This window comes from Vigna unguiculata, chromosome 8 (genome assembly GCF_004118075.2).
Source record: "Vigna unguiculata cultivar IT97K-499-35 chromosome 8, ASM411807v1, whole genome shotgun sequence".
Classification (NCBI taxonomy): Eukaryota; Viridiplantae; Streptophyta; class Magnoliopsida; order Fabales; family Fabaceae; genus Vigna; species Vigna unguiculata.
This window is the reverse complement of record NC_040286.1, coordinates 35308089-35321756: the sequence shown is the minus strand read 5'-3', so window position 1 is coordinate 35321756 and position 13668 is coordinate 35308089. Positions and strand designations below refer to the sequence as shown.

The following is a 13668-nucleotide window of genomic DNA, read 5'->3' as shown; positions in this document are numbered from 1 at the left end:
AAAATATCATCTTTTTATTTATTTTGTATTTTCTCTTTATTATTATTTTAATTAAAATTAACAAAATTGATCAATTTTGCAGAAATTTAAAACTCTAATGATATACGCGAATAAACAAACTTAACTAAAACACTTTGCTGGTAATAATGGAGAAATAAAACATAGAATTAAGTTTTTTTTTTTTGTTGAGATATTTAAAATTAAATTTTAACATTTTTAATGAGTTTTTATATAATTTTTAATATTGTACTACATTAGAAGATCACTTTTCTTCGACGAAGCGTTCCGAAGCTCAAACTGCATTTTCCAGCAGCTATCCAAACAGGTTCCTCGTTGACAGATATAGCAACTCCGACTCTCGAGTGTGTCTGGTCGGAACAGAGAATGCGATTCGTCACATCAGAATTCCTTCATTTTTTCTCTTTTACTTTCTTCACTGTCATTACCTCTTCACTTTCACAATCCAACCAGGTTCACTTCTATATCTTACCTTCTTTCTTTTTTCTTTTTTTTTTTTTTTCATATTTTTCATTTTGCGTTGACCGAAGAGTTCGAACTTCGATTCTCAAGTGTTTGAACTGTCTATGATCATCAGAAACTGAGCTTAGATTCTCATTTCCATTAGTTTCTCTGCTGATTTCGTGTTTGTCTTTTTCGGATGATTAAGTTTTGTGATGCTGGAACTGGATTTCCATCGTCCAAGTTGTTGATCAAAGGAGGCACGGTTGTGAACGCTCATCACCAACAGCTTGCTGATGTTTACGTGGAAGATGGTATCATCGTTGCAGTTAATCCTAACATCAAGGTATTTGATGAAATCCCTTGCAGTAGCAGTGCTTAATTTGCTTTCTAACAGCTTCGGTTTTTGCTATTTTGTAATGAGCGATTCGGTTCCATTCCCAGGTTGGAGATGACGTCACTGTCATAGATGCCCTCGGCAAATATGTCATGCCAGGTTTCAACCTATGCAACTATAATTCATCTCCTGTTACTGTTAGATAAAGGACATGTTTGGATGCAAGTTAACACGTTTTTGAAAATTTATGATTGTCTCTATGAATGCTCCTTTTGTTAATTGATCAGGGGGCATTGATCCTCACACCCATCTAGAATTCGATGTTAATTTTACTGTAACGGTTGACGACTTCTTCAGTGGTCAAGCTGCAGCATTGGCTGGTGGGACAACAATGCACATCGACTTCGTAATACCACTGAATGGGAGTTTGACAGCTGGTTTTGAGGACTATGAAAAGAAGGCAAAGAAGTCTTGCATGGATTATGGTTTTCATATGGTTATTACCAAATGGGATGAAACTGTTTCGAGAGAAATGGAGCTCATGGTCAAGGAGAAAGGTCGTGATCTATTATTTCCTTGCTTCATTATGATAATTTGGTTGATTAGGTGGTAGTGCTAGTAGTAATCTTTTGGGTGATGGGTGAAGGGTGAAGAATTTATTCTGGAAGTATGTATTTGTTCTATAATTACAGGTATCAACTCTTTCAAGTTTTTCATGGCATACAAAGGAATTCTTATGATCAATGATGAGCTTCTTCTGGAAGGATTTAAAAAATGCAAGTCTCTTGGTGCCTTGGCCATGGTCCACGCGGAAAATGGAGATGCTGTGTATGAAGGGCAAGAGAGAATGATAGAACTTGGAATAACTGGTCCAGAAGGGCATGCTCTTTCAAGGCCTGCAGTGGTAAATTCTCAGATTGTTCTTCCATGGTGAATAATGAATTTACTGAGTAATGGAATGCTAATATTGGCATGCCTTGTTTCATTTTATCTTCTTCATGTCTAACCAAACTAGAATGTACAATTTTCATGCTGGTGTCAAAATTTGGCATACTTATGGTAACCAGTGTAGTTTGGCATTTGTTGTTTTCCGTTCTCATCTGTTTTCATCAACATTTAGTTGGTAGTTGATTATATTGATTACCTGTTTTCTTTTCCTATATTGCTCATATTGATCATACAGAACATTCCCCCATTGGACTTTGTTGAACTTTATAGGTGGAAGGAGAGGCAACTGGTCGTGCCATTCGTTTAGCAGATTTTGTGAACACTCCTCTATATGTGGTTCATGTAATGAGCATTGATGCAATGGAAGAAATTGCAAAAGCCAGGAAATCAGGTTCTTCAATCCTTTTATTGCTGGTCTCAATTTTTATTCATGTATTAGGAGAGTAGTAGATTATTATTTTGAGGAGAAGTGCAAAAAAAAAAACACATTTAACTTGAATTGATAGCTTCCATAAATTGGCTAACTTGATTACCATTTATAACTTGTTTAGTTTTTTCTAAGTATCTTCTGTAGTCATTAAACGAGGTTCTTAAGTAAAATTCCATTTCTGATATAGAGAGACTGGATTGTTTCCCTGCCTTTTACCCCTATTTCTTTGTTTCGTACTTTTCTGACTTGGAGGAGTACTTATCCTCTCCTAGGTGTACTTTTTCTCTCTTCGTTCAATCCTGAAAAAAGAATTTTCTGATGAATGCTCACAATGAAGATGAACAAAAGGATCTTTCTATGTCTCTGGATGACATTTCAAGTTTTTTTGTTCCCCCCATAACATAGTTTTATGCAATAATAAGATCAACTTTTTGTTATTGTGCTGAAGGACAAAAGGTAATCGGAGAACCTATTGCCTCTGGGTTAGCCCTTGATGAGTCTTGGCTTTGGCATCCAGACTTTGAGATTGCAGCAAAGCAAGTGCCACTTGTTTCAATGTTTTTTTACTGTTTTTCTTACATTGCTTTGAATTTTAAGAACATAAGCCTTATTCATTCTCACTTTTCAGGTATGTGATGAGTCCCCCAATTAGGAAAAGAGGACATGATAAGGCTCTTCAAGCTGCCCTTTCAACAGGAGTTTTGCAGGTTTCACATAATGATTCAGGCTTAGGTTCAATAACCATTTAAGGATAGTTAGGATAGTATTGGCTACAGAATGCATCCTAGCATATTCATTATTCCTGATCTATGTGTTATATATGCCCTGAACTGAGTTATGTGCTCTTTTACGAAGATGCTTTTTTACCAAAGGTTACCTTTCACAAATTTGCAGCTGGTAGGAACTGATCATTGTGCCTTTAACTCCACTCAAAAAGCTCGTGGAATTGATGACTTCCGGAAAATTCCTAATGGTGTCAACGGTAATAATCACAAGAAAGTTCTGGATGTTTGTGGCCTAAGTACATTGATGCTCATTTGAAATGGTTCCTTGCTAATATACATTGCAACCAAAATCTGTAGGTATTGAAGAAAGAATGCATTTGGTATGGGACATCATGGTGGTAAGACATCAACTACATAGCATCCTCTTTTTGTTAGGTTTGAGTAAAATGGTGGCGAGGTTAAGCTCTTAACTTTAACTTTTGGCTTATGCATCTCACAGGAGTCTGGCCAAATAACCCCCTCTGATTATGTCCGTTTAACAAGCACAGAATGGTATATTTTCAGTTAATCAAAGTGAATATTAGCTTCTAGTTGTTGGAAAGCACTTTGGTAAAGAGGCAAAAAGCTAAAAGAATTACTGATTTTTTTTTCTTCTATGATCATATAAGCGCTCGAATCTTCAATATATATCCAAAGAAAGGAGCTATTCTGCCAGGATCTGATGCAGATATTATCATCCTCAATCCAAATTCAACCTTTGAGATAAGTGCAAAGTCCCACCACTCTAGACTGGACACAAATGTGTACGAGGGAAGGACAGGAAAGGTACTGGTTTAACTATAAACAGGTCTTTTTCGGCCTTCTCAACCTTTCTGCGCTCTTGGTCCTCTTGACCGAAAAACCAACCAGCACTTGACATAACTAAATAGAGATTAGACACAAAACAAAGCCTTCTTGAACTTTTGCCCTTCAGGCTATGTTGCCCGGATACAGACACAGGTACGGATACGACACGGACACAGATACGGAGATATGACTAAATTGAAAAGACATAGGATATGGGACACGTCGTGTATATACATGTTAAGTTTGAAACTGTCAACTAACACAATATCAACTAATACAAAAATGAATCTAATCTATCTATCTAATATCCAATATGCGAAAGTTAGTGATAGAATAAGATTTGTTCCTTATTTTAATCAGCAAAATCATGTCAAAAATAAAAAAATATCTTTCAAATTGGACGTAGTGTGTTCTACAAGTATCGTACGAGTGTCGATGTCCGATACGTGTTGGACACGGGACACGCCATTAAGGAGGCTTTGCTTTGTGTCTAAATCAAGGTCCATATAAGGATTAAATTTAGTGAACTGAGTGCAACATCAATCGTTTTGGCAGGGAAAAATTGAAGTGACTATTGCAGGAGGAAGAGTTGTTTGGGAAAATGATGAACTAAAGGTGACTCCTGGTAGTGGGAGATACATCCAAATGCCACCTTTTAGTTATCTGTTTGATGGACTGGACAACAAGGATGCCATTTATCTGAATTCCCTTCAAGCCCCAGTAAAGCGAGCCAAAGCCAGCACCTAAAAAAACATCTGAGATCCTTTTCTAGCCAAATTCCAACATTTTACCGTGTGAAAGACAATGTTAATTGTTGCTAATCCTCTGTTGTTTAATGTGGTACTTAAATCTTAAGATTCTCCCAATGGATTAGTATTTAGCTTTCTGTGCAAATAAAGAAAAATATGCATGTTGTAATAAATGTATTTCACTATACCTTTTCCAGTAATGTAATTAAAATTGCAGATATTGTGTCAATAGCGATTGGAGGAAATAGAGAGACAATGGTTATAGCCATCAGAATACAAATGGAGGGTCTGAAAGTAAAACCTTTTCACAGCACAGGTTTAAACATTATACATTTTTAGTTGATAATTAAAGTAATGTTAAGAGTGAGTGTGTGCTTCAACAGACACACTATAAATTATTGACATCATTTTTTCACTGATCATTATTATTAATTTTATTTTCTTTATATAATTTATTCACATACAAATTATTTTCTATTAATCATGACACGTAAGCAATTAATAACAATTTGATTAAGGAAAATCATCCTGATAATCCAATTTAGACACTAGCAAACCGAACCAACAACAACGGAATTTTAACCAAAGTTCGAGAAAGGCGAAAATCTATGGTAAATAGTATAAATAGACATGTCTCACATGTAAGAGTTGAGTTTATTTTTAACGCATTTACTATTATCAGAAAACACTACATAACTAGGTGTGGGAAAAAAAATCAATTTTCTTCGTTCAATCCACTTTTATCCACTTTTTTTCTATTCCAATTCATTTAAAATTTATTTTATTAAATTTAGACTTTAAATTGATATACATTTTATAATATTTTTTATAATATTTTTGGATTTAATATTCATTATTTAAATTCATATTTTCAAATATGGAAAATCCAAAATATCTAATTCAACTTTTTAATCTAAATTTGTAGTTGGATCGAGTTGAAGGTCGAAATGGGTTACTCAAGACTAAAGGTTGAGACGACTCAGTATAAGATGCAAGGTCGAACAAGGCTAGTCCGGGACAAAGGTCGAGTCGAGTCAAATCGAACTCAAGAATGAGATAGGTCAACCCTGGCTGAAGGTAGATTAAAGTTCGACCCCAACTGAAATTCGATCGAGTCAGTTCCATCAAAATTCGGCCGTATTTCGCACATACCAAAATACGATAGAGTCGACTTTGTCGAAATTTGACCAAATTCGACTAAGTCATCCAAGTCAAATTTGACCGAGTTGGTCCCAGTCGAAATACAAACTACTTTAGCCAAGTTGGCCTTGGTCAAGATATAGTTGAGTCGGCCCTACCAAAAAATTCAGTAGAGTTAGCTACGATTGGATTAGGTCAAGTCATTCTTGGTCGAAATTCGGTTAAGTTGATCCCGATCGAAATTTGGCCGAATTCGACTGTGTCAGTCTAACTGAAATTGAGTCGACTCAGTCTAAAATGGATATAGGTTGAATCTTTAAAAATTTAATCCATAATTATCTTATATCATTACTAAAAAAAAATAACAACTATCAAAGAAGATCATCAAGAGAGATTACATTTTCCAAATAAGAATGATTTACTATTGTAATAATAAATTTTATTACTAATTTTATTTTCTTAAAAGATGCATGGCAACTTGGTAGTTAATATTAATGTTATTTAAAAGACATTTTCTGATTAAAAAATATTTTGTTATTATGTAATATAATTATTTATCTTTAACTTTTAGTTTAATCGTTTTGAAATGAATTTCACCAACAAAAATAATTAAAACTAATTATTTAGATTAAAATAATTTAAGGTATATTACTTAAAAAGTAAACAAAAATAAAAGTTAACAAATAGAAAATATATATTACACACCATATAATTAAAATGATCTATTTTATAAATGTGCTTTTACAACACTTTCTTTGATGCATAACAACGTAGATAGAATATATGTTGTATAAATTTTAAAGACCATAATACCAAAAACAATTGCAAGGAGTGAAGTAATCCTTGAGAATACTTTAGGATTGAAAAGAAGAGGGAAATAACAGCGCTGCAGGTGTGACTAACGCAGCGGCGCCTTCACACTTCGCCGCCGCCTCTGAGATGGATCCGCCATTGTTATTAGGGTTCGAAGAAGTAGCCAACGTGGTTGCAGAATCGTCGTCGTCATCATCAACTGCACGAAGATTAGTGCCTTGGTTGAATTGGGACGAGTGGCTCTTTGTCAAACGCGCTCTCTTCTCCAATTCTCCTCACTCTGTTTCATCAGCTCTCAAACGAGTAAGTTTCTCAATTTCTTTCTCATAAGACGGTGCAACTGTAAACCTAACCGCGTTTTATTTTCTGCGTTTCAGATATCCACATGGCGAAGTCGAGGTTCTTTGCCGGTTTTAATCGAAGTCACTGCTTCCATAATCGAAATTCAACTCAAAGACTCCTATTTCAGGTAACCTTAACTCCTCTCCTCTTGTACCTCTTATTAACATTTTCTATTTCAAATTAGGAAAATGAGGTATATGCATAATACATTCGGCATATGTTAAACTTTAAGCAATCTTGTTTGATTTAATTGTAGGCAGGATCAATTGAATGAAGCTTCTCTTTCAGAGGAGATGCTTGCTATGCTGTATTGCATGGCGATCATGAGGTTTGCTCTCTCTGCCTTTCTTTTTGCCATTGATAGTCACATTTTGAAAACTTTTTCTTGCTAAGTATGATGGTTTTTTCTTTTGAAGGCTTGTGAATTGTGCTGTTGAGAAGACGCGCAAGAAAGAAGTGGCATCGATTGCAGTGACAGCTGATGCAATTGGTATTCCGCGCATGCTGATTGATATTCGACATGGTGAACAAGTCTCCTCCTGCTCTTGTTAATTATTGTTTTTTGTCTTGCTGATAGAATGGGACATGACCTCCGTGCTGGTCAAATGTCAAAAAACTTCACATCATTGTTTCTTTAATTTCATTATGTTTAGAGGGCATGCCTTTTTCTTATTTATTGCTGTAATTGCAGAGGGATCACACCGTGAACTTCCATCACTTAAGATTGCTCGTAGTGCTTCTGTCAAGGTATGTATAGTTCATTTCAATTTGATTGATTATCTGTCTCAACAATCTATAGGCTATTTTGTGATTAAATTCTTAGCACGTGGGCGTAGTCCATGGTTGGGGTTAAATTGTTGGCATTCAGGAAACAACTGGAGTGAATTTTCTTTCTCAATGTACTTGTGTAACTGTACTATAATAGTTTTAATATATGAAAGGAAATATTGTTGCTCTAGTAATGGTATAAAAAGACTGAGTATATGCATGCTAGTCACTGAAATATATGCTATATTTGCAATGGATTAAGTTATCATTTTCTGTTTCTAATAACTGCTTGATTGCTTTCACACATTAATTGTTTATGCAATGGCTTTTGATAGTTTGCATACGAACACTCAATATTGATGAAATTTCAGCTTGTTGTTAAGATGTAAAGCATCCTGTTTTTCTCTTGTCAATTTAGCTATTTCAGTATGGACAATTTTTTCCCATATTCTTAGCATGTATATGTTTATCTCCAAACTCATCTAATGTTTAGCAATAATTTCAGGCACTTGATTGGTTAAAATCTTATTATTGGGAACCTCAAAGCAAAGCAATTCCTTTTCAAAGTGAAGGAATAACAAAAGTCAAGAAAGAAATTAAGTCTAAGATTCGTGAATTAGCTATCTTCTTGAAAGTCAATGGGAGTGTCCAGTCTAGTTCTTTACAACTAAAGGGAAAACGTCCGTAAGCGTTTTTCATTTTCATCATATTTTGACTTTAGTCATTGTCTTGCACTTGTTTATTTGAAGTCAAATATCTTCAATTCTATGTGAAATGAGAGGTATTTAGTGTTGAAACTTCTGTTTTCCTATTTTCTGTTTCATTTAAGTGCATGAAACTTATGGCTATGGTGAAGTATGTGATTTAATGTTGAAAAGAAAATTTGATGATTGGAGGTCCTTTTCCCCATTATTTTGTGGATCATGTATTCTGTGTTTAGGATGCATGATATTAACCTTTTGGATCTAGTTTTTTTTCTCTCTTGGTAATCTAGTGTTCCATCCTGGTCACCAGTATACTATTCCAATTCCTCTTGCATCAGAAATAATAAATGTTGTAAAAATAATTAAAGAAACAATGATGTCCTTGCTGCTTTCTGTTCATTTTCAGAATGTGATATACTTTCCATGTAGTTTGTGATTGTATTGTACATTTTTTTTTTGTATATTGTATAACCAAATTTTATCTAACCCCTTCCTCCTGTGTGAAAAAAATTTACTACTATCTAGTATAACAGCTGTACAATACAAGTAGTAAAACAGTTTACATGTAAACCTACAGCTATACAAAGAAAAGAAGAAGCTGTACAATACATTTGTAAACCATACAAGTTAACTGCAGTGTGTATGCTAACGATAAGATGATATTCAACTGCATATTTTTCATGCAGTTATATCTTTTGATTAGCAACTCCTATTTTAACTTTTTGACAAGGTCATTGCTTTTTAAAAAGCAATTCCTCATTTTTCTATTATATTATATCAATTTAGTTATAGCTTATATAGATGTGTCCAACATATGAAGTAGGGTTAATACGCTTGTCTGCGGAACCCTATAAACATCTACATGATACAGTTTCTTTGGGACATTGTGGATTTTTGCTCGCATTAAAGTGAAACATTTCATTTTTGCTTCATATGCTTACCACCTTATGATAATATTTTATTTATTTCATAGCAAATATTTCGTCTATAGTCAGCTTTAATTGGGGTACATTTTTCTTTTAAAGCATGTACTTGCCATTTTTTGTGTCTCTAGAAAATTCTGACGTCTTGTGTATTTTCCTCTTTTAAAGGGGTCAAGCATGGTGAATTGCTTTTTGGACGAAATAAACTATTGTCTCTTATGGTTGGGAAGAGTAAACCTTCACGAACTGGAGGTATTATATTGTTCAAATTTCTTAATCCAATAAAAACTTATTTGTTGTCTTTGTGTGTGTAAAATGGCCAAGGGGTTGCAGAGGGATATAGGGCAAGTCATACTTTAAAATTGTGTCTGAAGACCCATGTAACAAAAAAAAAAAAAAAAAAGAAAAAATTGGAAAAGAAAGATGCAACACCATTTGTTTCTACTTAACCATTTACAGGATACTGTTGTTTCTTGGCCTCTTTCTGGTTTTTAAATCACATCTTGATTTTTGAGAGTTCCTTAGTTTGTTATGCTAAGAGATTGGTTTTCCTGTTTTTGAGTGGGTGTTCTTTCCTTCTTTATCGTGGTTGTTCTGTTTTAGGAGGATTCCTGACCATCTCATCTTTTTTTCTTTCGTAAGAAACTCAAGTGTTGGATTTCCTTAAAGCTGATCGACCAAATAAATGAGATTCTTAATACATAACATGATATGTTGGGTATTCTTATCTTTGAAAAATAAGTGATACTGAACTAATTTGATGTGGAGTAATTTCAGTTTTGATTATTGTTTTAGGGTATCCATGACCTAATTACTTGTGAATTGCAATGCTTTCAGGATCTAAGAAGCAGATCAAGAAGATCTTGAAATATGTTATTCAATTATATTCCTCCTTTTCTTCAGAAATTGTTTCTGTGCTGTTGGAGTATCTTTTGAAAGCTTTAAGTTCCTCAGAGTTGGAAGAGAATGCAGATGATGTTTCTATTGGTCCAACCACCGAGAAGGTTTTGGCTGATTGGAAGCTTGTCATACTTAAATTGTGCAATAAGGAACCAGAATTACTTCTGAATCTTCTTAAGGAAGTCCTTGATATGATTGAGACTCAGGAAGATATAAAGCACGAAGGTTGGTTGCATTTTTTTCCTTGTACAGCACCCCTTTTCATTATGTAGAGTTTCTGGTTGAAGTTTAGTATCTGTTGGTTTTGGGGTACTTGGGATGTACCATTCCTCTGTGCTTTTCTTCTTTGATGCCATGTTCAGTTACTTATTAAATGCCATATACTTTCTAGGGCTTTTGCAATGTACTACTGATGGAAATGCCTTTTTTAATGGGTTCCCTTAGGTATAGCTTCCGCCTTAAGTCCACAAGAAGTCAGATATTGAGTCATTTTTTTTGTCCTTCATTTTGGTTTGGGTGTCTGTTCTTTTACTTTGATAGCACTTGACTTTAACTGGCTTAGTTTCTTCAATTGATCTCAAATCGTGCCATTTTTTTTTTAAAACACTCGCAGATAACCCAAATATGGGCATTTTACAATCAAGGACAGACTTTCGGCTTTCTTCTTTGTTTGCATGGCTTGTCGGAATTCTCAGTAGAGTTCCTTCTGAGGCAGCAAATATGCCAAAAGGAGTTTTGCTTGAACTTCTTCGTAGATGTCTTCTAATATCACAACTTTTCAACAAGCAGCTCATGGATTCAGCACTTCAGCTTACAGAACTGATGGATGATAACTACTTGATGGAGAAAGCTCAAAAGTTCTCTCAGATTAATTTGTCCAATTTAGAGCATGCAGATGATCAAAACTCTTTATTAACTTCAAATAACATTTTCCAATTCGAGGAATCTATACAAGAAGCAACTAAAAAGCTAGAGTTAGTCAAGCATCAGGTTATGAAAAATAAAAAACCAAAGGCTGTGGATTGTGACTCTCAAAAATCACAGACATGGACCTTAGCAAAATCATGGAACCCGTGTCCAATTGGAATGTTGCCCCGAGCTGTTGGGTCATCCGGCCGTCTTCCCGTTCTTGACATTATCAGTAATGAAAAACAGAATCAATTATCATCTGGTTGTCTTCCCGATGTTGACATTATTAACGACGAAGAACAAGATGAAGTTTGTGAAAAGGAAGAGAATTGGAAATTGACCCCACAAGGTGCCAAGAGAGATGCCACAATAGACCTTCTGCAACTTGATAATTCAACTGTTAAGAAGATGAAAAAGACCGAAGAATTTAGTGAATTAAACATTGAATTACCACTGCAAGCGGACAAAGGATGTCTCGTAGTAGGCGGAGTTTGGAAGAAACTTACAGAGGAAGAGCTCCCAGTCATTGAATCTTCTGTTAGTATTTTAGTTTAATTTTTAGTTTAAGATTGAATTCATGATATGTTAGTTATCTGTATCCTCATCTGTTTATTTCATGAACATAAGAGAATCATCACGTAGCTTAATTACCTGCACCGCATTCATGCATACAACTGGAATTTCATTCTACATTCTTTTTCCCATGCTCCGTTTTCAGTTTTTGGTGAGTGCATCTTCAATCGGTTGCAGTTGGACGCCAACTCTGTATCGTAGTAGAGAAAAGTCCAGCAGGGGCGACCTGAGAACACATGAGCTGAGTTTTGTGAATATGTTTCATGTGATCTCAGGACGACCCTGTAGAACCTCACTACCTCAACATATTTGGGAAATGTCTTTACCTTAAACGGCAACATTAAACTTTGATTTATGTTTTTATCAAATTCAGTGAATGAATATATAGCCTTAAGCTACCCTGGTACTGCAAGGCTTGAATGTACTACACCGAAGTACTACTTCTCATAAAAATTAAGGGGTTGTGTTAGAGTACAACGTTGTACTACTCGTTTTCTCACATAGTTCAAACGGGTTGTAGTACTACAACTTCCCGTTGCCCGCACGTCAATACCAAGTTGTTTCTAACATTACAGAGGTTTGATAACAGATATTGAACTCAATGTGTAGATTTTAATTTCTGTTTTGCCCACACTCGTTTATCTGGATGTGATTAGGTGCACAAGAATATAATTTCACTTTTAATAAAGTTAGCATTTGTATTAACAGGAACCGACTAGTTTATCATATATTATATTATACAGATATTCTAAATGTAGATAGAACTTCAAATAGAAAAATATTTAAACAAAAATAGTTTAAATTATAAAGTTATGATGTACCGATATTTCAATTTTGGTCATGTATCCGTGTCTGACACGTATCGTGTCCGATACTTTAACGATACTTATGAAGTATCTAATTTATAAAGTCGTAGTATACTACAATAAAATATTTGAATAGTGATCAATTTTAGTGACAAAAAATAATTAGTTAGTATATAGTGACCAAATTGACAACTAAAATAGTTCCAAAAAGTTATAATTGGTATTTAAATTAATAATTAAAATAGTTTCAATTATGAATTGATTTTTAAATTGGTTATTAACATTAGTTACCAAGTTTCGACTACCAAAATAATTGGTCTCTAATTAGAAAATTTGGATTCACAGATTAACAATCATATATTTATTATGTTTATGTTTGTAAGAATTATTGTACACTTTTTAATATTTATATATCATGTATCTATCATATATCTATCCTATTATTTTGAAAATAAACGTATCAGATATGTTATATCCGATACACATATCGTATATGTGCATTATAGATAGAAAGTGAATTCAGGTAGAATTTAAGGGATTATACTAAAGAAAAACATGCGTAATTTTTTAATAGATAATTGATTAAAATTAATTCATTTTAAGATAATGTAATCTAATTTAATGTAAAAGAGTACATCAATTAATCCGAAAACAATAGTTAATGAGTCGTTACAAGAATCCTTACCATTTAAAATAACTTTTTATTGCAAATCTTAAGAGTTTCTTAAAATTGAAAAAAAAAAAACTCTCTTCAACGTAAGGGAATTTATGTTTGTGGAATTCAATTAAAATTTTACTTAAAAAGAATAAAAAATCAATGCATCATATTTATATTAATCGTGATGATTATGTAGTACACAATGGTGGATAACGAAGAACATATAAAAAAAAAGTCGTAAGGAAAGGATCTTAATATTTTATCACAATACTTAACCATTCATTTCTGTTAATTGTCATCACTTTTTTTCTTTAATATGTTTGGAAAAGTTAGTGAAGAAAAGGAAAAAGAAAAGGAGTCAAATGTTTGATGTGTAGTCTAGCCCAAACCAAAAGAAGAAAAATAAAAAATCCTTGGCATGGGAGCAAAATTCGAACAATCGATAATCACGAGGAATTAAAATGGCATGCATACTTTCCATTGCAGAAATGCATTACTGCAGCACTTTGACTGTCACGAGGAAAAAACAAAAAACAAAAGGGCAATTGGTAAAGATTAGAGAACAAAATGTATGCATGCAGACATGGAAGAGAGTGAAAGGTTTGGTTGGAAAAAAAGCCTATGAAATTGCCCTTTCC

The 13668-nt window shown here is 33.9% G+C and overlaps 2 protein-coding genes and 1 long non-coding RNA gene across 4 annotated transcripts; 2 read left to right on the top strand and 1 right to left on the bottom strand.

The window, feature by feature from the left end:
- Positions 1 to 271: 271 nt before the first annotated feature.
- On the top strand, positions 272 to 4663 carry LOC114195499 (dihydropyrimidinase). The gene is made up of 13 exons (XM_028085990.1): positions 272 to 471; positions 668 to 805; positions 904 to 955; positions 1084 to 1353; positions 1489 to 1700; positions 2015 to 2135; positions 2623 to 2710; positions 2803 to 2881; positions 3069 to 3156; positions 3257 to 3297; positions 3399 to 3451; positions 3568 to 3724; positions 4301 to 4663. Exons 1-13 carry the CDS (start codon positions 385 to 387, stop codon positions 4490 to 4492), a joined length of 1578 nt encoding a protein of 525 aa, XP_027941791.1. The 5' UTR covers positions 272 to 384; the 3' UTR covers positions 4493 to 4663.
- Positions 4664 to 6441: 1778 nt separating this feature from the next.
- On the top strand, positions 6442 to 11673 carry LOC114194332. 2 transcript variants are annotated; one of them, XM_028084486.1, is made up of 9 exons: positions 6442 to 6750; positions 6825 to 6916; positions 7046 to 7117; positions 7206 to 7312; positions 7481 to 7536; positions 8063 to 8237; positions 9353 to 9436; positions 10022 to 10309; positions 10698 to 11673. In XM_028084486.1, exons 1-9 carry the CDS (start codon positions 6574 to 6576, stop codon positions 11546 to 11548), a joined length of 1902 nt encoding a protein of 633 aa, XP_027940287.1. In that variant the 5' UTR covers positions 6442 to 6573; the 3' UTR covers positions 11549 to 11673. The 2 variants fall into 2 exon arrangements, with proteins under 2 accessions (XP_027940287.1, XP_027940288.1); XM_028084487.1 differs by lacking the exon at positions 9353 to 9436.
- LOC114194333 lies at positions 10628 to 11936 on the bottom strand. The gene is made up of 2 exons (XR_003606377.1): positions 11645 to 11936; positions 10628 to 11390 (listed from the first exon to the last, which is right to left on the bottom strand). It is a non-coding gene; the product is annotated as an uncharacterized LOC114194333 (long non-coding RNA).
- Between the last annotated feature and the right edge of the window lie 1732 nt (positions 11937 to 13668).

Excerpts from the sequence above, each read along its gene's own strand:
- LOC114195499 (XM_028085990.1), top strand. The coding sequence starts at position 385 with ATGCGATTCGTCACATCAGAATTCCTTCATTTTTTCTCTTTTACTTTC. Across the intron at positions 2,136-2,622 it reads TGCAAAAGCCAGGAAATCAG|GACAAAAGGTAATCGGAGAA; the intron begins GTTCTTCAATCC and ends ATTGTGCTGAAG. Across the intron at positions 2,711-2,802 it reads GACTTTGAGATTGCAGCAAA|GTATGTGATGAGTCCCCCAA; the intron begins GCAAGTGCCACT and ends CTCACTTTTCAG.
- LOC114194332 (XM_028084486.1), top strand. The coding sequence starts at position 6,574 with ATGGATCCGCCATTGTTATTAGGGTTCGAAGAAGTAGCCAACGTGGTT. Across the intron at positions 6,917-7,045 it reads CTCAAAGACTCCTATTTCAG|GCAGGATCAATTGAATGAAG; the intron begins GTAACCTTAACT and ends ATTTAATTGTAG. Across the intron at positions 7,313-7,480 it reads GCTGATTGATATTCGACATG|AGGGATCACACCGTGAACTT; the intron begins GTGAACAAGTCT and ends CTGTAATTGCAG.